This window comes from Solea senegalensis, linkage group LG14, assembly GCF_019176455.1.
Source record: "Solea senegalensis isolate Sse05_10M linkage group LG14, IFAPA_SoseM_1, whole genome shotgun sequence".
NCBI lineage: Eukaryota > Metazoa > Chordata > Actinopteri > Pleuronectiformes > Soleidae > Solea > Solea senegalensis.
Genome location: NC_058034.1, coordinates 22,949,090 through 22,974,087, shown reverse-complemented (window position 1 = coordinate 22,974,087; position 24,998 = coordinate 22,949,090). Strand labels below are relative to the sequence as shown.

General features: G+C 40.8%; 2 protein-coding genes across 2 annotated transcripts in view; one reads left to right on the top strand and one right to left on the bottom strand.

Moving 5' to 3' along the window:
* patj (PATJ crumbs cell polarity complex component) overlaps window positions 1–7,315 on the bottom strand; it is a 91,264-nt gene extending 83,949 nt beyond the window's left edge. Inside the window, exons 1-6 of the mRNA XM_044043876.1 lie at window positions 7,259–7,315; window positions 5,006–5,047; window positions 4,702–4,880; window positions 1,625–1,825; window positions 1,400–1,539; window positions 530–707 (exon numbers count right to left, since the gene is read on the bottom strand). Coding sequence (XP_043899811.1) covers window positions 530–707; window positions 1,400–1,539; window positions 1,625–1,825; window positions 4,702–4,880; window positions 5,006–5,027 — 720 coding nt within the window. The 5' untranslated portion in view covers window positions 5,028–5,047; window positions 7,259–7,315. The remainder of the gene's footprint in view (window positions 1–529; window positions 708–1,399; window positions 1,540–1,624; window positions 1,826–4,701; window positions 4,881–5,005; window positions 5,048–7,258) is intronic.
* Window positions 7,316–8,268: 953 nt separating this feature from the next.
* On the top strand, window positions 8,269–15,727 carry tm2d1 (TM2 domain containing 1). Its single transcript, XM_044044973.1, has 6 exons — window positions 8,269–8,424; window positions 9,367–9,440; window positions 10,140–10,248; window positions 10,786–10,877; window positions 12,934–13,007; window positions 14,223–15,727. The coding sequence occupies exons 1-6, from the start codon at window positions 8,297–8,299 to the stop codon at window positions 14,331–14,333; spliced, it is 588 nt and encodes a 195-aa protein (XP_043900908.1). The 5' UTR covers window positions 8,269–8,296; the 3' UTR covers window positions 14,334–15,727.
* The last annotated feature ends 9,271 nt before the right edge of the window (window positions 15,728–24,998 follow it).

Sequence of the window (24,998 nt, the reverse complement as noted above, 5' to 3'; positions counted from 1 at the left end):
GAGTTTTAAACCTCGACTCTGAGAAAACAACATAAGGAGCTGTATGTTGAGGGGTTTCAGCTTCCAAAACACTGGGTTGCGACCCATACATGGGTCATGGGAGATCATCTTTAGGTCCCCAGACAAATTGGCTGAATTTTCCCAAACGTTTACTTAAGATTTGTGTGCACATGTTTCAAACCACTGCAGGTCAGAGAACACACGTCATCATCTGTGTGCATCTCAAACTTTACTGGCAGTTATGGAACATAACAACAGTCCATATGTGTTCAGTTCATCAGAAAATTAGTTAGCGCATCACACCGATGAGCCAAAAAACAGGAAACGGAAATAGTTCCCAACGTTAACATAAGAATTCAAAATTTCAAAAACCTCTGAAACAAAAAAAACAACTTATAAAGTCTGTATGAGTGTGTTAGCACTGTGTGACTTCTGGTTTCAAGTCCCTGCTTTACCGCATATTTCACAGACCCACAAGACTCTTAAGAAAGCAAGTCTAGTTTAATGGACTTTATATCAGACTTCTTACCGCGTTGAGAGGCGTGACGGATGATGGCTCGTTGGGTGGCCGGTCCCTGGCCACCACCAGCTCCACGGTCTCTCCAGGCTGCTGCAGCAGGGTGAGGGCCTGCTGCTGGCTGATCCCAGGCTCAAGAGGACTGCCGTTGATGACCAGGATCTGGTCCCGTTCCTGAAGACGCCCGTCCCTGCACACAGTCACAGTGTCAGTCACATCGAGTCTCCGTTCCACACATACAGAGGGAAGCTGTTTATTACCACATATACTGTATGTACGACGCTGAATAGTCAGTGTTGTTATATTCAGTTTGATGTCTTACACTGGTACATTTCATAGGTTGTTTCAAACAATCAAAAAATACAATTTAAGACATTAAATAAATCTAGATATATTTAGATATTTCATTAGTGTTGAGCTAAGGTTATTTGGTTTGATTTTAGAGTTGATGATGGCACATCTAGGTTTTAAAAACAAAGTTCAGTGTCAGTGTTCCACTTTGAATATGAAAGTTCAAATTAACTTTTGTGAATTTACTGCCCTCTCAGGTTAAAAAAACAACAAAAAACACAACTATAATTAACGCAATGTATATTGTTACACTTCACACTATCAATGAGGGTCAAGCAAGAAAACTCGATTATTAACACAAAAATGGGACTTTTAATTTGACAATCAAGTGTTTTTTGATGTCAACTGAGATGATGTTTTTATTACTGGGACAAAACAAGTGATGGAGAGACGGAAGGACTAAAACAAGTCTCATTAGCTAATGCTGTGAAGTCACTGTGCCGAGGAGACAGCGATTTACAGTGTGAGCGTGTGCGTGTGTGTGTGTGTGTGTGTGTGTGTGTGTGTGTGTGTGTGTGTGTGTGTGTGAACCTGTGTGCGATGCCTCCGGGCTGGACGTGTTTGACGAAGACTCCCTGACTGCTGCTCCCTGCAGGATTCAGACCGATCACGCTGAAACCCAGACCTCCAGACAGAGGCCGAGTCAGACTGACCAGCTCTGTGTCACGGCCCTGTTCTCACACACACACAGTATCAGCATCAAATTATGACCAAACTCAGTGTGTGTGTGTGTGTGTGTGTGATGGCTCCACCCACTTTGGCGGCGGTGTGGATCCACTTCTGAAGGAGGTCGGATGAGGGCGAAGGCTGCAGAGACGAGGCGTTGGTCAGGATGGAGGAGGAGGTGGAGAGGGTGGGCAGGGCCGAGTTGCTGCCGAGGTTAACGGTGCTCATGATCAGCTGACCCTTCTTGGAGAAGCTGAAGTCGCTGCCGGCGTCGGGAGGCATACTGCTCAACTACAGGGGGAGACATTTAAGAGTTTAAGGTTATATAATATAATAAACATTAAAACCTACTACTTACAGTCCTCCATTGCTCACTTTAACCAAAAAATTAAACAGTTAAAAAAATGAATGAAATGACTTTCCTTCATGATTTTAGTCGCTACACTGCACAAATCTGCTTTTCTTTACATAAATTAAAAAGGGATAGTTAAGGGTTTTTGAAATGTGGTCGAGGTACTGACACATGGTCAGTGCAGACTGCCAACTTTCCAAGTGGAATATAAAGTATGTAAACCACTCACTCCGTGCATTAACGTCCATTTAGAAAATCAGCAATTTTAGCTTGTGGGGCTGCTGCAGGGACATCCATCTATAAATGCAAGGATTGTCAACCACATAAATGTCCAACCTTGAGACAAACTTGGCAGGTGACTTACAGGGCACCAGTGTGTGCAGTGCAAGTTTGTGCGTTTGGATAATATCCAACACACACACACACACACACACACACACACACACACACACACACACACACACACACACACACACACACACACACACACACACACACACACACACACACACACACACACACACACACACACACACACACACACACACACACACACACACACACACACACACACCGCTAAACGAGCCACTTTAACTGAATTATTTAAATCTGTCATTATTATCATCATTTCAATATCTGCTACATTTGACCACAAAACAGGCTCATATTGTGCTGTATTAGTTGTAAATGAAAAGAGAGAGAAATGAAGTGGACAGGCTGGGGTGGGGGGTGGGGGTAAAAAAAATCAATAGATTCCTCTGCAGGCTCTCTCCTCTCTGAACAGGTAATGTATTAATGACCTTTACACTCACATTGTGGAAACTTATCAGTCTGCGGGCTTATTTAGGCCGGGCTGACGGAGCAGGATCCTGAGCCATTTCATCAATACCGCCTCGACAAGGCCGTTACTCAAAGCAAGACACTAGATATTAAAGCTTGATAGATCTACACGGAGCCGGGGGAGGGACGCCGGACGCAAGGAAGGAGGGGAGGAAGGAAAATAAAGAAAGAAAGAGAGTGGGAGAGAAAAGCCCGCTTCATACCGACACATTCATAGACTCAGCTCTGACCTTCGCAGCACTTAGAATATGAAGCCCAGTGTCGGTTATTGCCATTATGTTAATTTGGCCTGCGGATTGTTTATTGTAAAGGCTGCACGTCAGTACAGGCTGGAGCTGAATACAGATGGGCAATGCAGAGGGCGAGTCAGCATCGAGACGTCCGGCGTCAAGACGAGACACCTGAGAGTCTGTCAACACCTGGACAGAGTCCCCGATGTTAAACACAGCTGATAAAACCATGGTCAGACAAAGACGAGAAAGCAGAAGAAAAAGACAGCAATAACAAAGTGACGGAATAATACTTTGGGTAACGTTCACACCGTGTCAGACAGACTCCTTTATAAATCCTCCTTCATCAAACGCTTTAGTTTTAGTGCTGACTCAGCGGGACGGCCCCCCCAGTCTTTGTAAACGGATAAAGAAATCAGCGGATCGATGCGAGTCTCTCACACAAGCCCTCCGACTTTGCAGCTCTACAAATCTGGCATTAAGTTAATGTGGAGGTGTTTTGTCCTTAAGCTGGACGACGTCCAGCAAGTGTCAACCTTTCCGCACATAAACAAGAATTGCTGCTGTAATTAACACAATTCATTTTTTTATAATGCACCATTAAGTGGCCATACGTAACAAAATGGCTTGACAATTTAAAAAAATTAAATGGGGGTTTTTGTAAGAAAAAACTAGGTCTGGGCAAAGAACTTAGATTTTGAATATTGCCATGATTTTTCCTGCTGTTAAAGGCTGTTGCACTGATAATTATCACATTTTTATATTGAATAAATCTGTGAAATACACTAAAGGTTATAAATATGTGGAATAATATTTAATAAGACTTATATAGCAGTGTTATAGCAAACTAAATTTGGCATCACAAGTAAGTGACTTACATCCAGTAGGGGTCACAATGATTACGATATCATCACAATATTTAAGTCATGATACGATATTATAACAATGCGAAATACTCACACGACAGCTCTCCACCATCTGGTGGACTGATACGGCAATAGATTTTACTGAGTGTCTCAAAAACGAGATATATATATATATATATACACACACACACACACACACACACACATATATACACATATATATATATATATATATATATATATATATACATACATACAATGTAGGGTTACAAAGGAGTACATTTCTGGTCAATTCCCTGTCCATGGGAACAGGAATTCATGAGAATTCACTGGAAAATTTGGATAAAATTAGTAAAAACCACTAATGCAACGCACAGATATATGGATTGTACTGTACTTGCATCAAATCTGATTGTTTTAAATTCCCATCCTTCACTTTTGAAAATTTCCAGTTTATTCCCATTATTTCCCATGGGAAATTCCCCATTTTGAAAATGTCCTGAAATTTTGCAACCCCACCTCCAGGCCAAGAAAACCTGTTTTTCTAATTTCTTTGTCATCGCTGTGGGAACACTGTGTGAAGTGTGGTTGACATCCCACGTCCTGCCTTAATGTGCTCCTGACACTTTAACGCTCATGTAGATTGGTGTTTTCTTCATCCCGGGCAGGATGATGAGGATTTGTAAGAAGTGCTGCTCACAGACGAGGGTGTTTCTGAGTTTTTAAGAGAAGTGCTGCCGTAGGTTTGATTCACAGTGAAGGGAGAGGGTTTTATGAATAGTTTTATGACCTGTGTCAGACCATGCACTATAAACTCTGCTGCTTCTGTTCTGATCTGCTCCGTGAAAGCAGCAGATTTAAGGTGCTCCTCCTCCTCACCTGGTTGCGGAGCTGTTTGATGGAATGCTGCAGCGTCAGAATGTGGCTGAACAGTGGACTCTGCAGCGTCTCCCTCAGGCTCCCCAGGGAGTCGCTGTGGGTCCACTCCTCGCTCTGGACCAGTTTGGAGTGCAGACGGTCCAGAGCTGCCAGAACCTGCTGACGCTCGGCCGAGGACACTGAAGACAAACACACAGGTGTTGTCACATGAAATCCACTGACACAGTGTATGCAAACACTCTGACATGATGCATTCTCTTCAGCAGGAAGCTTTGTCAAATTATGAAGGACTAAAAGAGCTTACCTGTCGGGACATTTTCAAACATTGTTGTCCTCTACTCTCCGTCTGGAGACAGGACAGAAACAGAGAGGAGCAAAAGACCACAGAGGACCCGAGAAGACAAGAGAGAGGGACAGAGAAGACCACAAAGGAGCCGAGAAGACAAGAGAGGAACATGTGAGACCAGAGAGGACAAGAGAGGAACACATGAGACCAGAGAAGACAAGAGAGGAACACGTGAGACCAGAGAAGACAAGAGAGATAAACAGAGAAGACCACAGAGGACCCGAGGCAACCAGAGAGGAACATGTGAGACCAGAGAGGACCAGAGAAGACAAGAGAGGAACACGTGAGACCAGAGAAGACAAGAGAGATAAACAGAGAAGACCACAGAGGACCCGAGGCAACCAGAGAGGAACACGTGAGACCAGAGAGGACCCGAGAAGACAAGAGAGAGGACCAGAGAAGACCACAGAGGACCCGAGGCAACCAGAGAGGAACACGTGAGACCAGAGAAGACCAGAGAAGACCACGGAAGACCCAAAGAAACCAGAGAGGAACAGAGAAGACCAGAGGACACCAAGTGAGACCAGAGAGGAACAGAGAAGACAAGAGAGAGGACCAGAGAAGACATGAGAGAGAACCAGAGAAGACCAGAGAAGAAGAGCAAAGAAAAACATTATTTCACCTACGACTAACTATTTCACATACTGGACATAAACAAATAAAGGTCAATAAACATTCACTAGTTGGTTTCAATAAATCACAGTTTAGAGACATGAAACCACCAAAAAGAGACACAACAACAAAGAGATACACAGCGACCATTAACAAACACACAACGATCACAATGTAACACAATCATAAAAAGACGACAACCTAAAATAAATAATAGATACCCAGTAAGCACAATGAGATATTTAAGAACTTTAAGGAGCTACACAATGAACAAAAAAGCACCAAAGACACAATAAAACTCCACAGGGTCTACAAAATAAAACACAGTAAGATTGTGTTTGATTCTGGGGTCTTGCTCCTGTAGGAGGTGTTTGATTTTAGGTGCCATGATCCTCAAGATCAGATGTGTGAAAATACAAAGGAGTAGTTTGGGTGGTAGTGTATTTATGTTATGTACAGTCTCTGTGTTACATGGAGTCGAAAATAAAAATGAGCAGTGAGAAACAGAGGAGGAAAAACAAAGAGGTGATGATGAGCAGAGAACAGCAGCAAAGAACAGAGATGTGTACAAAGGAACAGAAGAGCTTCTTCTCTCGCTCCAAACCCTCGATAAATGTCATCGTAACAAACGCACACTGAATTATAAAATACCTCACGCACATCAACTTAAAAAAAACCCCACCACAACTATCTATCACTTTATGTCTAAACAACTCTGTTTTTCCGATTTGAAGTCGCTGACCTGTGAAGTAGTTCAGTCTGTGCTGCGTTCAGGTGCTTGTATGCGTGTGTGTGTGTGCGTGTGAGGCTCAGGTGAGAATCTGTTCTCAACAACAGGGAGAGAAAAAGTCGCTTTATCAGCTCACACACGGTGGGAAAAACACACACAACACTCCCAACAGCCATCACACACACACACACACAGCCTGAAGGTGAGCGCGTGCGAAGAGTGGGAACTCACCTGAGAAAACAGGAAGTGAAACTCAGCAGCTTCAAAAGGGAGGAGATGTGAGGGGAGGGGGAAATGAAACGAAATTATTTGATTTAACCAATAAATGAATACATTAATCAGTGAATAATCCACCAGGCTGTGTGTTAAGTGTTAATCTGTATTATTGTTTTAAAATAGAAGTTTTTCTAGTTTTTTTAACACTTTAAATCCGCGGGCAGGTTCAGCTTCGCAACAGGTGCATCACAAACATCAAAACACAGAACAAGAGAAAAAACCTGCTGCGACACATTTAAAAACTCTTTTTTTAATCATTCAGAGCCTCCATGAACACAGCTGACTCTTTTCTGCGTGTTTTTACTTCCACTGAATTCACAGAAATCACGTTTTAAACAAACGACAACTTCACACTCTAACACACACAGACACCAACAGAGACGCCCAGCAGAGAGGGAGCTAGCCGCTTAGCATGCTAACTTAGCCTCCTCCCTGAGCTTTTTAAAGTCCAGGAAAAACCTGGTCTGGTTTAATTTTTTAATTTTCAGCAGAATGTAGAGACTGAGGATGACCAGCCGGAGACACTGTGCGCTGATTTAAACACAGAACAGAGCGAGAAAAGAGTCAGTTATAAAGTGGTTTTAAAAACTCACATCAGCTGGATCCGCTTCAGCACCAGCGTCGCTTTAATGCTGCCTTCACGTACTGTCGGAATAAAACCAAACTGCCACTGGATGTGGGGAAAATATCACGCAAAGCTAATTTGTTTGTTTTTGAACACTTATTTCACAGAAGTTGTTATTTCCAGGTCATTAGGTTATGAATTACTTATATAAAAAAAACTATGACGGCGGTGATGGCTTGCTAACGTTAACTTAGCGAGGCCCAGCAGCTAAACGGTGTACAGTTTTACAATTAAAGCAGGAAATTCAGTTTGTTTATTCAGTACCGTATTTACTATCTGATATATTACATCAATTTTGTGGACAGTTAGATTTATTTTTACGCTGTTTAACCCATCAGAAGCATGTTTTCCTTACAAATAATCACATAATCACATTCAAAGTATTTATGTGTTTTTACTTCAATATAATCACCAATATCAAATTTCTGGAGTACTTCTAGTATATTTTTTGGCCTGAAATCTCAATGGAAATGTCAACAGAACAACATAAACACAGGTGATGCTTTCAACTCCGAATTTAGTAATAAATGCAATAAATATTTTAACTCAGTTTTAGTCTTTTTCAAGTTGTTACAAGAAAATCAAACACAATCAAAAAAATAAATGTTTATATGGATGGCGAAATTGACAATTTTTCAAGAAAGGAGAGGACAATAGTATCACACTGATTATAGTAACTTGGTAGCTTTATTTTCAATGAGTAGAACCAGCATTTTAAATCATTAAAATGCATTAAAATTACAACAAGAATCAAACTACATTACAATAGTAAAGCAATTAAGAGGCAAATTCATTAACTCGATTCCCCCCAAAATGAAACTTTTTTTCGTAGAATTACAAATATAAAACAAAATCGTGCTATTTTTTTTATTTTTTTTTTTTTAATATAACACAGCGTTAAGTTGATACTAGTTGTGAAATCGTGCGATTGTGTCCTTCAGAGCTCTAAATTACCACCCTGACAGGCGTCCTAAAGGCATCATCACGTCACGTGACAGTCATCATCATGGCGGCCTCCCGGACGCGGTGTTTACGTTCTGGGATGTGGATTCTGTTGTTTTACGGCGTCTTTTCGCAGTTAGCGGAGGTTTTGACTGACAACGCGCTCAGCTGCGAAGACCTCCGGCTCGGACAGTATCCTTTTAACACGCGTGTGTCAACCCAACAGCCGGCGAGAGAGCGAACAGTCACCCGGCGGTGCTGATTAGCTACCGTTAGCTTAGCGAGGCTCAGCAGTTAAACGTTGTAAATATTCACAATAAAAGCAGCAAATTTAGTCATATTTGTTTGTTTATTCAGTATCGTATTTACTGTCTGATATGTTACAGTTATTGTGTGTACTACAGGTATTTTACGTCCTTAAACCCATAAGAAGCGTGTTTTCCTTAAAATAAACATATATAACCCCATATTCTTCATCTAAATTGTATGCTTTTGTACCTAAATATACACCCGTCTACAGTACTTCTCGTATTCCAGTGAAAGTATACAAGTATTATCTGAAAGATGAGTTCAACCCATCAAAGATAAAGTTCTTATCCAGTTGTAAATAGTCCTGATTAGTGTATATTTATAATATTTATTTTGGCGCAATAAAAGTTATATCCCCATCTGCTATGACACAAGTATGAAAAGTGTTAAATTGCACTACAGAAGAGCGATTTGACCACAGGGATAAAATAATATTTTGGTTTTAGTTATCAGTGTTCCCAATACATCGGCAATAATCCAATATCACATTTATCATTAAACAGTTATTTTTTGGAGGGGAAAAATAAGAAAATTGGCTAAATACTAGGGTCAAAAGGATCAGTTATCAGCTGCTCTGATTTCTCAACGTCAGCATCGGCCTGAGAAACATTGGTCAAACTCTACATATTAACACATTTCCAGAGTAATTGGCATTGTTACACATGTACTCATTCGGTGTTTGTGGGATTTATTACTACAAGTATTTACAACATTCAGACCGACAAAGCTGTTCTGATATTTAAACCTCGCGTCTTCTCCGTGAGTTTATTCTGTGTTAGTGTTCAGTTCATCAGCTGACAGCGTGGACTCCTTGACTCAGCTCATGTATCTGTGTAATGAGCCTAAGATTGACGAAGCCACTCAGGAGCCAGAGAACTGCAGGGACACGACGGCCTGGGGTGAGCAGGATGTGAACACCGTCTATGATTTTGTTCTTCTTCTCTTCGGTGCAGAAACGACAGACTGCAGTTCATAGAAACGCAGAAAGAAATCAATATCCCAGGTGAAGCTAAAAGAAGAGAATCACCAAGAAGTTGAACAAAAGCTGTGTCTCAGTTTATCTCACATCAGAGTTAAATGAGACAGTCTGGTCTGTGGTGCACCTGGGACTAAATTTTCTTTATCTGACTCAGACCGAGACCTATAGAATATTGACCAAACCTAATCTGGCATGTGCCCTGTAATTTTCGTCTAAGCTTGACCTGAACCTGAATCACACTCTGACGGCCACATAGACGGTTGTTAGGCCTTTGTTTGTGGTTACGACAAACGACAACATTTATCGTGACATCACATTTCAGACTCGCCATTAACGACAATCAGTTCTTCTTCGTTAACTTTTGTGCGTAATCATTAGTAATTATTTACAGGGTGGATTCATTTCTGGAGTTGTTGAGGAGGAAAAGTGGAAAAAGAGGCTTCAATTTTCTGTGTGTTGCATTCAGTGTCCTGAATGCAACACACAGAAAATAAACAGCTGTTCTAAACAGAAAAACTCGGTCAAACATTTATTATTTTCTACTTGTTATAGATGTTTATGTTCTAACTAAACGTGTGTGTGTGTGTGTGTGTGTGTGTGTGTGTGTGGGTGTGTACAGTGGAGTGCCTTCCAGCTCCAAACATCAGCTGTCGACTATCTAACGGGACAGAGTTCAAGTTCAGTGGTAAAGAGGTGGGCTTCAACAAAACCATCTCCTGTAGGAACGTGTGAGTACACACACATATACACAACACACTCACACACATACAGAAAGCGCTGGAAACATTCATTAACATTCAAACAGGTCGTCAGTTCCCGGCACACGTGAAGAAGACACACATTTCCTGGTCTCATTTTTCAACATCAAAACGATTTATCATGTGTTAAAATATAACAAAATTATTATTTTTTTGTCTGTTGATTAAATGACAAAAGACAAATGAACTGCTTTTAAATGTCCTGTTTTTAAATATGAGATCATTAAAGAAATGAAACGGCTAAACGACTGGAGGTCATTTCTCATCCCTTCCTGGTTTTGAATATTACGACTGGATGCTCGTACGGCCTTGCAAATATTTCACTATAAAAGCCTTGTTTTAAAGAAAGGAGTTATTTTACTTTGAAACAGTTACTCCAAGTGTCGGTGACATATTTGACAGTTGTAGAATTTTAAACAGAGGTCAAAGGTCACATTAGCATGGAGTGAAAATAGAAGACGTGTGTCTCTAACTTGTTGATTTGTGATTTTTGTGTATTTTTTGTAGGAGTGGTTATTCCTACAAAGTCGCTGTGGCTCTGTCTCTGTTCCTCGGCTGGCTCGGAGCTGATCGCTTCTACCTGGGCTATCCTGCACTGGGTAAACACACACACACACACATTTGTTTGCACAGCTATTCTTCTTAGGACACTGTTATTTGCAGCTCTGCTCTGTTATTTTTCCACCAGTTAATGTCTCACATTTCTGGGTCTCAGATCACATTTCACACACACAAAACCAACAACTTGTTCCTGGAACTGAATTCTCTGAAACCCAGGTAAAAAGAGCAGCATTGCCCTTTAAATTCCCCTGTTTTTCCATGGTTTTCCAGCCTGAATTCAAACCCAATTTAATCATTCTTTGTTCGTCACTGATCTACACACAATGGAACCTAATAACCCAAAGAATAACAGTTAGAATTTCCACAACAAGGCCGAGTTATTATCTGCAGCCTGAGTCTCTGCTCTCATCCTCTGTTTAATGAGACACCTGCACCAGCACAAAGGCTCAAAGCCTGTGTGTGTGTGTGTGTGTGTGTGTGTGTGTGTGTGTGTGTGTGTGTGTGTGTGTGTGTGTGTTACTGGAGGACAGCTGCACTGACAAACACCTGGCCTGGTTTGGCACAGGTCGTCCTGGCCTGAGCCAAGTCAGATTTATTAAATAAAATAATGAAATAAAAAAATCACGTGACCAGCGTCTTTGTTTCAAAGCTGCACAGAACGAATAAGAACATTAAGAATCAGACGATAAGATCTCTTTGTCGAAAGCCTTGGTGGCGCCCCCTGCAGGCGATACATTATCCGAATCCTGATCATTTATCGTAAGTGCAACCGTTCTTGACCACTGAAGTCTGACATTTTCAGACAAATCAGTTTGTTTGTTTCTTAATCTGAATATTTTGATTATATTTGCTCTTAAACTGAAGTGAGTGGGTTTTCTCCGGCTTCCTCCCACAGGGATTAGGTCAAATGGTCACTCTAAATTGACCATAGGTGTGAATGTGAGAGTGAATGGTTGTTTGTCTCTGGCCTATCGCCCCACGTCAGCTGAGATTGGAACAGCACAGGACAATGGATGAATAGCTTTACAGTAAACATGTTGACATTATCATATTTTCATAATCTGATTCATTGGGTTCTTGTTTGCTCCATAAAATCCTAATCAGTGTTTCCTAAACCGCAAAATCATTATGTTTTCAAACGTCTTAAAACGTCACTTTTAATTGATTTGATTTTGTTAAGTGAAGAAAAGAAACCAGAAGATATTTGCATTTAAGAAGCTGGAAACACTCAAAACAATCAAATCAATTATCAAAATAGTTCACTGTTCATTTAATAATGGATTAAGAATTGATGAATGAATAATTGCAGCCCTAGTTTTCAGATGATTTGCTTTTACAGGCAGTTTTTTTTAAGTGTAGAGTCTGCCTGAGAAACAGCTTTTATCAGGCAGCCCACGGCCAAGAGGAAAGATGTCAAATTCACCCTCACTAATTGGTGTGTGTGTGCAAAAATAAGTGATTCTAATTCTTTTACTTTATCTTCTCAATAAAAGCAGTCAGTAAAGTAGTTATGTCAAACCTGCTGCCTCCAGAATACGACCAAATACTACTAATAAAGATATTACAGGGAGTTTTTATGCTGATGTGTCCCTGGGTTAAGACATTAAAGCCCATATTTTCCTGCTGCAGCTGTGACAGCACTGTGTGACAGATGAGTGATATGAACGAGTGTGTGTGTGACATGGTGAATGCATAAACCTTAATGTAAAAGCACTTTTCGTGGTTGTCGTGATGAGAAAAGCACTTTGTAAATGATCTTTTTTACTGCACAAAAACAAATGAGGTTAGTCTTTGAAATCCACTGTATATGCTGTAAACCTAACAAACGCCTGAAGAAACACGAGCACACTGAGCTTGCACGGATTCTGTCTGTGATGGCTTTTATTTTCCTACTTCCTCTCCTGCTCGTGCTGAGTTTATGCGGCTCTGTCGCTGCGTGTCCACTCTGACATGACATGCAGACGTTACACACACGTTCACAACCACTGACCTTTGACACGTTCTCAGTCTCTATCTATGAAACCAAGAGGTCATTCATTCATTCATTCATTCATTCATACAAACTCACCATGGCATGTTCTCCTCTGCTTCCAGGACTGTTAAAGTTTTGCACAGTTGGATTCTGTGGAATTGGGACTTTGATTGACTTCATACTCATCGCCATGCAGGTGAGTCCTGACTCGAGTCCACTAACCTCTCAGGTTGTCGGTCAGATTCCCTCACGTGACACTCACTCTGTAGAGATACATGATTATAATTAATACAGGTACAATATATGTAAATATTCAGTTTCTGGTTTCTTTCCATGTAACATAATTGTGCCTGGTATCGCTGCTGATAGAGATTTTCACAGATCTAATGCTGCAAATTGTACAAAAATATAATCTCTCTAAACTGATAAAAGACAAAACGAACCCAAAGTAGTTGAGGGTTCCCATGGGTCCTTGAATCCTTGAAAACATGGAGTCATACTCACCAGCGGTGTGGTGGACGCTGTCCACTGTCTCTCTGCAGGACAATGAGCGAGTAAAGTTAGGAAAGAGGACAATCACGAAAGACGCTCTAACAGAGTTGTCCTCCTGTCTTAAGCTGTGTCGGCACATTCAGTCCTTGAATTGGAGGGAATTGCTGCTGTAAAGAATTTGATGTCAACCAATGTGTGTGTGTGTGTGTGTGTGTGAACCCTGTGTTAGAAATGATTGAAGAACACACTGGTGTGTTTCTTTGAGGGTGACACCTGTGATGAAGACTTCCACGCTTCTCTGCAGCTCCGCCTCATCTTTTAGTCGCTAACTGCCCGGGGTCTGTTGCTGTTGTCGTCGTTGTCGTTGTTGTGAAGGCAGTTGAATAAACAGGCGTTGGCCAATCCATCGTCCACGCTGTGCTGCGTATTTTCCTAGTCTCAACATAATGAACGATGCTTCCAGAACTTCCTAATGGACGGCGAGAGAAAAGAGGGAAATGGATTAAGTGAGGGGAAATGGAAGGTGAAAGGTCAAAGCACTAGTGTTTTCGACATCCATTACAGGAGAGAGTGGAGGGGAACAGCGATGGATGGATGGTGCAAATGAGCTGTTGTCTTTGACAGAGCAGATTTTTCTTTTAAAAAAACTTGGACAGCAGTTCATGTTTTGTGCCAACGCAGCAAAAACCTCACAGCATGAAATGTAAATAATCTGAGTCAGATTTAACCCTCTTATGAGCATCATGATCATAATCAGGCTGTCCGGAACCAGACCAGTCTAGAAAAAAACATCGGGAATCGAATCAAGGACTTGGAGAATCGTGACTGGTGTCATGTCACTGTGATCTCTCTCAGTCATGAAGTCTGATTTTAATCCCACGTTTGCCCCGATGTTACAGTTCTGTGTGTCCTCCTGCAGATCGTGGGTCCAGCAGACGGATCGAACTACATCGTGGATTATTACGGCGCCCGGCTGACCCGCCTCTCCATCACCAATCAGACGTACAGGAAGCCTCACCTGTCTCTGTGAAAACACACAAACCCTGGTGCAGTGAACCATGTAAACTCTGAAATGTCTTCACTGTGTGACCTGATGGAATATTCAGGATTCTTTTTTTTCTTTTTTTTCTAAATTTGACCTGTCAGTAATCTCAGATTAAACTCAAATGGTGACCGTCGCGTTTGTGTAACTGCAGAAGTTACCAGGCCTTTGTTTGAGTTAGAACTGTTACTATTTCAGTACAAAAGATTCATTTAAAACACTTTGAAAGTGGAACTTTGGGAGCCTGGTTGTTTCCTCGTGTGTCGTTTCCTCCTCCTCACCTCCTCACTTCCTCACTTCCTCCCACAACAGTTTCTTCTGCTGCTTTTTCGCCATCTCTGAACGTCTAAAATAACGCTATCACTGAAGCAATTTGTGTTTGACCTCCTGAGTCTGAGGACTCTGGGTCAGCGGCCCTGACCCCTGATGGAGGCTGGTATTCCACTAACAGGCAGTAGGGGGCAGTGGAGACAGTTGTCGTATACGACTCTGAAGCTGTTAAATCAGGGTTAAAATCCTGCTTTAAACTTTTCATGTTGTTTGGATAAGTAATGAAAGAAACATCATCATATATACAGTATATATATATATAAACAGGAGCTGTGAAAGACTTTAATCCACAGACAACTGCAGGCAGAAAGTAGTGAGACCTTCAAACCTCAGGAGCCTCGTGAAAAGAATAGAAATGTGCTCAGATATGAATGTTCCTGTAAGTGAAACACGCACTCGTGGGACAGACTTGTTAAATATCACAGAGTAAAGTCCGGCTTTAAAGGAGCTTTTTAAAAAGTGACAGCATGTGTCGCGGGAATCTTTTTTCTTTCTCCCTCCGGGGGGCGCCACTGATCACAGGGCTCTGTCCGCTCTGAGGTTATGAAAATTATATTTGTGCCAGTGACACAAGTGGATGATCAGAATTCTTCAGATTATAATTTTAGATGAATTATTGTCTCGATCTTCGTCGTTCAGCCCGAGTACACAAAGTACCACACTGAGTTTTCCAAGATTCTTCTCCTCTGACATCTTTTTCTTTTCCCCGTCTGTACGTAATCTGTACATAATCTGTACGTCATCATGTACACGTTCAATCAAACCGACTTTAGGAGCCATTTAAAGTGCCGTGACTCTGGTTATTTTCTGCCCATTAACCGACGTTGGATTAAGCTGCTGATCATCTGTTCTTCATGTTCTCTACATGTTGATTTATGTTGCTGTAATATATTGTGCTCTTAAATTATATTTTGTACATGAAAGCTGATGTAAAAACAACATTATTTTGTGTTTGTTTTTGTTGAATAAATGTCATGTTTGTGACAGACACAAGCTGATACATTTGTACACGTGCTATTTTTTTTTGTCCATTAAATAAGAAACTGACGACATGGTGTGTTCCATTTGTAGTCAGAACTCAGAGAAACACTCAAAAATGTGTTTCTTCAGAGACAATTTCTAATTGAAATGAATTGAAAAACACTTCAGACAAACTAATCTTCTAGGAAAATCTGTGAATTAGGAATAAAATGACATAATTCCATGTAGAAGCTTCATTCAAACTTTAAAAATGTTCACAAACTAACAAAAAAAAAGATGTGGGGGGTGGGGTGCCCACTCAGGCCCTGAAATATATAAATATCTGAATACGCCACTGCTTTTCAGCAAAATCAAACATCTAAAAATAAAACCCATTTTTTCAACTGTTAAAATTGTGTTTTCTGTATTTTATTTTGAAAGTCTACCGACATTACACATGAACATTGATATAGATAAACGCGAGTGCAGAGAGAAGTTGGAAGTTTACTCTATTTACGTCAACACAAATGATCACAAATGTGCGGGGTCTAGTGGACATGAGAGGAACTGCAGCCCAGCGCACACACACACACACACACACGCGCACACACACGCGCACACACACACACACACACACACACGCACACACGCACCATGAAACTACAGTTGCATCAGTCGGAACAAAACACAGGAGGGAGTTTACTGATAAGACAAAGGCTTCACACACACTAATTCTTATGAAACATAAAGTAGACGTCTTAACTCCAGGTTTATAAACGGATAACTTGTGGCGTCGGTAGTTCAGTGGTACAGCGAGTTGTCTTTCAACTCAAAGGTTGGTGGTTTGATTCCCGCCTCCATGCTGATGTGTGTGGCAGCTTATGAAAGACACGTGAGAGGAAATGTGTCGTAGTGTACAGCAGCTCCTGTGACGTTAAAATCACTCTCTCTGTGGACTTTGGTGTGGGAGAGTGAGTGGTTTATTTAGTGACATAAACTTAAGCTTTTCAGTCAGAGACGGTCGTCTACAGCGACATAAAGCAGCTGACACACACACACACACACACACACACACACACACACACACACACACACACGAGGAGGGAGTGGGAGAGCGTGTAAATCACAGTAAGTATCTGCAGGAAAGTACAGGAGAAATGAGGTGAACAGAAGAGAAGAAAAGAGGGAGTGGACGAGCGGTGAGGGGATGTGGAGGAGAGATGACATGAGATAATAAGAGAGGAGGAGGAGGAGGAGGAGGAGGAGGAGGAGGGTAAGTTTCCTCTTCAGGGAGAGACGTGGACCTGTCAGAGTAAATGTCTCCTCTGCAGGGAGATAAAATCATATTTAAAGATCAGACACTTTAAATCCTGACCTGCTCTCTGTTTGAAGAACCTTGAAGGAGACACTGGAGGAGGAGGAGGAGGAGGAGGAAGAGTGATGATTAGCTCTTCTTTAGAAAACTCCTCCTGAAACAAGATGTTCGGAGTAAAGTTGTGATCCTGTTTCTGAGCTCTGACGCTCGAGTTAAGCTTTAAGTTCAAGTCTGAGTGGAACTTCATGTTAGAGTGTTTTTGTGTCAAACTCGAGGCCTGTGGGTCAAATGTGGCCCCCCCATCGATTTTATGTGGCCCATCATCAGTTTTTCTCTTTGTAGATACATTTTTCAGCATAACTATGATTTTCTATTGAGAATTATATATTGTTAAACTTTTATTTTGAAGTTATGTGAAATAGTTTACCCCACAATTACTAGACTTTTTAGTACTTTTCTTCACTTGAGCGACACCCTCCTGAGCAGATCCGAGCCGTCTCTGCTGCTGATCACTATTTACATCGAGTAGGTGTGAAAATGTTGGTTCTCTACATGTTCTTGTTTGATTCCACACAGTTTTAGGTTCATATCTATCTATCTATCTATCTATCTATCTATCTATCTATCTATCTATCTATCTATCTATCTTCATATCATATTCCACACAGTTTTAGGTTCATATCTGGTACAAAAACAGACACAGAGCGACGTTCGTGGACTCCATTGAGTAGCACAGTTTTAAATCTTCTAAATTCAGATGGTTTGGGTTAGTAACACATTTTCCTGTTGAGTGACAAAGTCGTTCAAAACCCCTTCTTCTCAGGACTCTGCATTCACTTCCATTCATTTGTTCATCCTAAACAAACCCTCATCACTTACAAATCTTAGTCCTTAACTTAACCAGTTCCTCAGGAATGAGGTTCTGCCTCATGAGGACCAGGTTTTGGTCTCCATGAGGACAACTGGTCTTGACAAGGTCCCCAACTAACACAAAATGTTCAAAGAATGTTAGTTTTTGGTTTGGTTCTAACTAACCTGAGGAGAACCATGATCTAACGTTTAGAGAACGTTCCCTCAGGGTTTTGCAGAAGCCAAACGTTGAGGGAACCAAAAACTTAAACGTTCTCTTCTTAGCGGAACGTTGGGGGAACATTAGCGGAACAATAATATGAAGTTAAAGGTAGAGTTAAGGTAAGGTTAAGGTAAGTTTTAACAGTTAAGGTAAGTTCAGGTAAAGTATTTGTGCTGTTATATTTCAACACTGCAAGGAACCAGAACTTTGTTCGCTGGGTCAGTGTTTTTGCCCGAACAGGTCCTGAAGAGGCAAGAACACACACACACACACACACACACAGGGAACCTGCTCCCATTGGCTGAGCTCAGCAGTGGGTGTGGTATCGATCAGAAACACCAGCAGCAATTATACGACTTCATACTGAGCCTTTAGCACATCGCTATTCACTGTGGACACACACACACACACACACACACTTTGATTAATGCTAATGTGTGTGTGGACGTGGAGCGCCTTAATCCTCTTCTTTAATTGGTCTTTTAATATGGCGGGGTGGTACCACAGGTGGGGGTGAGGGTGTGTGTATGCGTGTGTGTTGGGCGGGGGGGGCGTGTCCATGGCCCTTTGTTAAAATGGTGTCACTGTTGTTTCCGTGTCTCAGTGTTAATGGATGAGGCCAACGACGACTAAACTTTCATTCAATAAGTGTGTGTGTTCAGATTATTTTAATCCTGACTCACACATTTATTTATTTTCTCCACTTTGAAACAGAAACTGTGAACTCACGAGAAACGAGCTGGAAAAAGGAAAGAAACTTTCTTTGTGTCTTATAATAATAATATAGAAGGTAATATTTGCTTTGATTTGCTGTGAAACTAAAACATTTGGATTTCATTTAAATGTGATTGACTGAAGACAAGAAATATTTAAGCTTTCAACAAAAAAAATTGTAATTTACGAGAATAAGGTTTAATAACATGAGAATAAAGTTGTAAAATAAAGAGAAAAGTTGTCATTTTACAATAAAGTTGTAATGAGTTTATGAGAAATCAGAATCTTTTATTAATCCCTGGGGGAGATTTTTTACATTTCTAAAATAATTGCGACATTTTTGTAAAAGAAAACAAGCATTTTTCAGACATGAGGACACAGAGTTGGACGTTGCTGTCAAAGACTGAGCGTGAAACTTTGATTCTGCTGCTGCTGCTCGAACTAAACCTTCACCACTTCATCTGTTCATTCATCATTTCATCTTCACGCTGACGCTGATTTTCAGCACAGTTCCAGTTTTTAAACAAATGTGTTTTTGGCCTACACAACTAAATAAAAACTTTATGGTACTTACATGAGGCGGATGAAGGGGTTAACACTGGGATTAAAACTGGGATTAAAAACTCCAAGACAAATTTGAACAAAATCCAAATAAAATCCAAAAATAACTAAATATCCAAAGTTTAATCCTGGAGTAAAACGACTGAATGTGAGACACTGACGATCTGACACAGGTGAAGGTAATGATGTCATCAGAAGACACACAGGAAATAAACATTTCAAAATAAAACAGGAAATAGAACAAAAGGAGGAAAGTAAAACCACCAAGAAAAATATGAACTGAATATGTCCAAATATCATGTTTATTTGTAACAGAATAATTTTCAACCTCAATTAAAATTAAAATCATGAAAACACAGGGCCGGCCCAAGATTTTATGGGGACAAAGCTGAATTTTATTTGTAGGACTCACTTTCACTTGCAGTTTCCTCATGCAACGTTGTCGTTCTTTTGTCCGTCTCGAGTCGTCGTCGTACTTTTGTCCGCCATGCGTTGTCGTCACACTTTTGTCTGTCCTGCGTCATCGTTGTACTTTTGTCTGTCTCGAGTCGTCTCGTCCTGCGTCATCGTTGTACTGTTTTCGTTGTCTGTACAGTGTACTTTTGTCTGTCCTCGTCATCGTTGTACTTTTGTCTGTCTCGAGTACTTTTTGTCGTCGTCATACTTTTTGTCTGTCCTGCGTCGCCACGTTGTAAGTCGTCTATTTTGTCTGTATCGTCCTCCGTCTCGAGTCGTCGTGTTGTCCGTCTCGAGTCGTCGTCGTACTTTTGTCCGTCTCGAGTCATCGTCGTACTTTTGTCCGTACTTTCGTTCGTCTCGCATCGTTGGTGTACTTTGGTTCGTCTCGTGTCGTTGGTGTACGCGGGACATATACCTTTGTCCGTCTCGCGTTGTACTTTTATCTGTCCTGCGTTGTCGTCATACTTTGGTTCGTCTCGCGTCGTTGTTGTACTTTTGTCCGTACTTTGGTTTGTCTCGTGGCGTCCTCCATGTCTCCTGCAGCTTCACGTCTCTGATCAATGAATGTGAGCTGCTGAGAACAGCCCCATTAAAAAGCCATCAGTAAATGTGTGTGTGCTCATGCATAAGAGCCTTCGTCTGGACGTGTGTGTGTGTGCGTGTGGATTGACCGTGTCCCTGGTCACCAGATTTGATCCTCTGTCCACATCAGTGGAGAAGAACCACACTTGACTGTGATGACTTTAAATGTACACGTTGCTTGTACACGTGCATAATCAGCACTGAAAACACTTTAAACCTGTGTGTGTCTACAACAGGGGTCACAAACTCTAATGACCTTGGGTCCACTGAGCGTCTCGTTCAACGTAACATGTGAGATGTTATGAGATAAAACAATATTTCACAGTATTTCTAAATAAAAGTGTTTGTTTTGATATGGAAAGATATATAGTCAAAACAACTAATTTAAATGCAAAATTAATCTAAAAAATATTGAAAACAGACATTTCAGGTTCATTTTAAGAGGCGGGCCACATGAAATAGATTGGTCGACCACATGTGACCCACGTGCCGCAGGTTTGAGACCTCTCTCTAATCTACAGTATCTTAAGAATATGTTCACCACTTTATCTGAAGCTTTTGTCACTTTGTAAACGACTCAGTCTCCCACACCAAACCCCACAGAGAAAATCAGTGATTTTAACATCACAGTTCACAGGAGTTGTTGATCCACTGTTGCCTCCATCAGTGAGTCCAGATGTTTGATTTATTGACTTTGATGATTGAAATCCTTCATTCAGATTTAACTAAGTGACACAACCTTATTAAGCGACACAGCAGCAGACCAGCAGCTGCTGTGTCCCTGTGAGCTAAAAACACTGATTTTCTCTATGGACTTTGGTGCAGGAATGTAAGCAGTTTACAAACAGTAAAGAAATTGTCTAACATGGAAACACATGTAAGAAGTGACGCTTCTTCTTCTCTGGTCTTAAACTTGTCCTGTTGTCTGATGTGCAGCAAATTAGAGTGAGAACGTTACACAAATACACACAAAAAAAGAGATTCATATTCAACAAAAACCTGTCAAATTCATTTCATAAAGAATTTCAAGTCAATGTTTGAGAATATATAAACAACTCTCTAATTAAAGTAACTCAGAGTAAAGATGACACAGTGTGGTTCAAGTTCATCGTCTGACCTGCTGACCTTTACCTTGTTTGCTGAGGGGGCATATCAGGTCACGGCCGTGTGTGTGTGTGTGTGTGTGTGTGTGTGTGTGTGGAAAGACGATGCCTGATGTCGTCGGCTGGCTGAATTATTCACGCTCCTCTGCGGTCGTCTCCCTCTCTGAAACCTGAGAGTAGAGGGTGAGGCAGATCCCACCCTCCACACAGTCCACCGAGCACCTGAGGGGAGAATCTGAGAGTCTGAGCCTGGCCGACAACAACGCAACACACACACACACACACACACACACACGAGAGGACGAGACAGAGGGACAGAGGGGAGAGGACGTGGAGGGTTTATAGGTGTGAAATAAGAATTCTGTGGTTCCGACGAGACGGCTGCAGTTCAGTGTGTGAGCAGGATGTGCTCAGTTTGCTGCAGCTTGTTGAAGAAGTGATGACAACAGCTCGTGTGTTGACGTTAGCTGGGATTCTATTCAAATCAAACTTTAACTGAAGTTTTACCAGAAAATACTCATTCATGTTAAAAATGCTACACACATTTCCAGAAAATGATTTTATGTTTTTATTACTTTACTTTATTATGTTATGTAAAACAACTATGGAACTATTGGAAACAAGATAAAAACACTGACATTTTAAGAGAACATTCTCCAGACTTTGGTGTAAAACAACATCCACACAGTCAAAAAAGATGCTAGCAAGCTAATGCTATCTAACAAACTTGCAAACCGAGAAAACCCCCCAGGAAAAATAGTAAAAACTAACTAACTAAGTAGCCAGCCAGCCAACCAACTAACTAAACATTGTAACAACTAACCAACCAACCAACCAACCAACTAACTAAGTAAGTAACTAATTCAACATTGTAAGAACTAACTAACTAATGCTGTTACAGTAATGTTAGCATCAGGCTGACGCAGCGTTGTTGTTTTTTTGCTAACTCGTTGTAGACCCAGGACTACGCTGTTGAAAACAGTCACAAAAATGTTGCTAGCTTCTTAATTCATTTCACCTTAGTTCTAAGTTTAGATAATGCATTAGCATGTAGCGCGAGCGAGATAGCAAGGCACACACACACACACACATACACACACACACACACACACACACACACAGCAGCATGGGTTGCTAACCCTACAAAAACAGATTTTTATTATATTTTCTTATGAAAATGATTGAATTTAGTGAAAGTTCTGTCAAACAAAAGTGTTGCTACTTAACACTGTACCTTTTTAGTGGTTCTAAGTTAATTCTGGCCTTTTTGTAGAGAAATAAACAGCATATTTCTACATATTACATAAACAACACCACTGCTAGAATCTTTAATGCTAGCAATAGCATGCTACACACGCCAGTTTTTCAGGCTGGAAGCAGATGCTAACATGTTCGTCCCTCTGTCTGTCCATGTCTTTCATTCAACATGTACTGCATAAATCACCATCAAATTAACTGTATATACATCTATATATATATATATATATATATATATATATGTACACATGTTTTTACACATCACTCATTTAAATTCACTTTTTTTTATTTACTTTTCCTCCTCCTGCCTTTAAAGGACAAAACAAACTCACCTATTGAAAACAAACTCACTTGTTTATCCTTCGTTTCTCCCCTTTAATCACAAGAGACAGAGAAATCCCACAAATCCATGTGCTGTGAAACAGTCAGTCAATACCACACACACACACACACACTGTCTCTGTTACAAAGCAGAGTGAATCCTGGAAACAGTCGGATACAGAGGTCTCACTCTGCCCTGACTTCTGAGATCACACATCACACTAAGTCAAAGATAAAGTCAGATCAATGTTCGGTCGTGATTTGATTCCCTGCAGAAAAATATTCAATAAATAAATAAATAAACCTTCAGTGGATTCTTCGTCCTGACCTCGTCCAGTTTCAAGTCAATAAAGGAAGATTGAGTAATCTAGTAAAAATATTCATCTTTATAAAGTGACACAAAACACAAGATTTTTGTTCCTGACCTCACAAACTGTTTCATTTGACTAATAATCTAGACTTTATGTTTTCAAATGTATTTTTTGCTATTGAGTTTAATGTGGTTACATTTAACAGTTAAACTCTAAGGTTTGTTATGATGTATATTATAACTGTTTATTTTTCAGTTAATCACATGTTAGATAAATAAATCAAATGCTGACTTATTCCCTTCTTGTTCCATCATTTGATTATTTTCTGTTAATAATCAAAACTGTTGTTTTTGCTAGATTTTAGTCAACAAGTTTGTCATATTAACCAATTTTTCTGGCCTTAAATTATAACCCAACGCTTCGGGTCAAACCCATAATCCATTGTGTTAAGGATGAGCCAACTGGGATTATTCAGGTAACAATGCAGGAACAGAAAGGTTAACGGTTAATTCATAACCCAATACCAAACCAAACCACACGAGTCAAGTCGAGCTACAACTGTATAATGAATAGCACTAAAGTTTTTTGTCACTTTACTTTTATAATTTCATAATTTGAAAACAAAAACATATAGAGTTTGTTCAATAGTATAAGTCTGTGTCTCTATGTTGATTATTAAATGTTAATTTATCTCAAAATGATTTGTCCTAATATGTCAAACATGAGACACAGAAACTGTAAAAATCACACACAAACAGACGTTACAGCATTAGCGTCTTTATTTTTTTTGTCGTTGTTGCATAGGAAATGCACATTTTGCTTCCAGTAAATTGAGTCTGCGTGGACATGAAGTTACTAATGAGGCTGAGAGAGAGACAGAGAGAGAGAGAGAGATGGGCTAACAGGTAACCAGGTCAACAGAAACAACAGTCGCAGGAGGGAAGAAACAAACAAACAAACAAACAAACAAACAAACAAACAAACGACAGACTGACGACGAGCTGTCAGAGCGCTCACAGCGTCAGGATGAAGACGATGGACAAACAGTGGCACCGGACACAACTAATGGAAACTAGTTAACACTGAACAAACAGGTGACACCAGGTCAGGTGACCCGGTGTGACGGCGGCGGCACAAAACTCCGCCCCCTGTTCCATAAAAGAGTTGTAGAGGCACAAGGTTTAAGTCAGTTCTGGTTCATGATGATGATGATGATGATGATGATGACGATGATGGAGGTGGTGTAGGTCGGGGACAAGGGTGTCGTCTGGATTCCGTGGTGATTCGGGCAGTGACGATGTAAACGTGTGACTCAGACTGCGCCGTCGGGTCGCGGTCGCCACGGCGACACTCGGGTAAAGCTCTCCTTCCTCGAGATTGTCGTGGGGTTAGCTACAGTTAGCTGCAGTTAGCTACAGTTAGCTACAGTTAGCCGCAGTTAGCTACAGTTAGCCACAGTTAGTGTCGCCTCCAGATAGGCAACAGGAAAATGCTAATCGAGATGATTGATTATGAATATTCAGACGATAAAAAAAACGTCAGCACGACAGGAAGTAAGAGATATTAAAAGTTTGCAATTTAGGGGGAAAAAGTAGCAAGTGTCGCTCTCTGGTGGTCAAACCATGTAACAACACCACAGATTTAAAAATGAATTGAACATATTTTTGG

Bases quoted from the DNA above. Each gene is read 5' to 3' on its own strand.
- tm2d1 (XM_044044973.1), top strand. From the start codon at position 8,297: ATGGCGGCCTCCCGGACGCGGTGTTTACGTTCTGGGATGTGGATTCTG. The intron at 9,441-10,139 runs GTGAGCAGGATG...GGGTGTGTACAG, and splicing joins CAGGGACACGACGGCCTGGG to TGGAGTGCCTTCCAGCTCCA. The intron at 10,249-10,785 runs GTGAGTACACAC...TATTTTTTGTAG, and splicing joins ACCATCTCCTGTAGGAACGT to GAGTGGTTATTCCTACAAAG.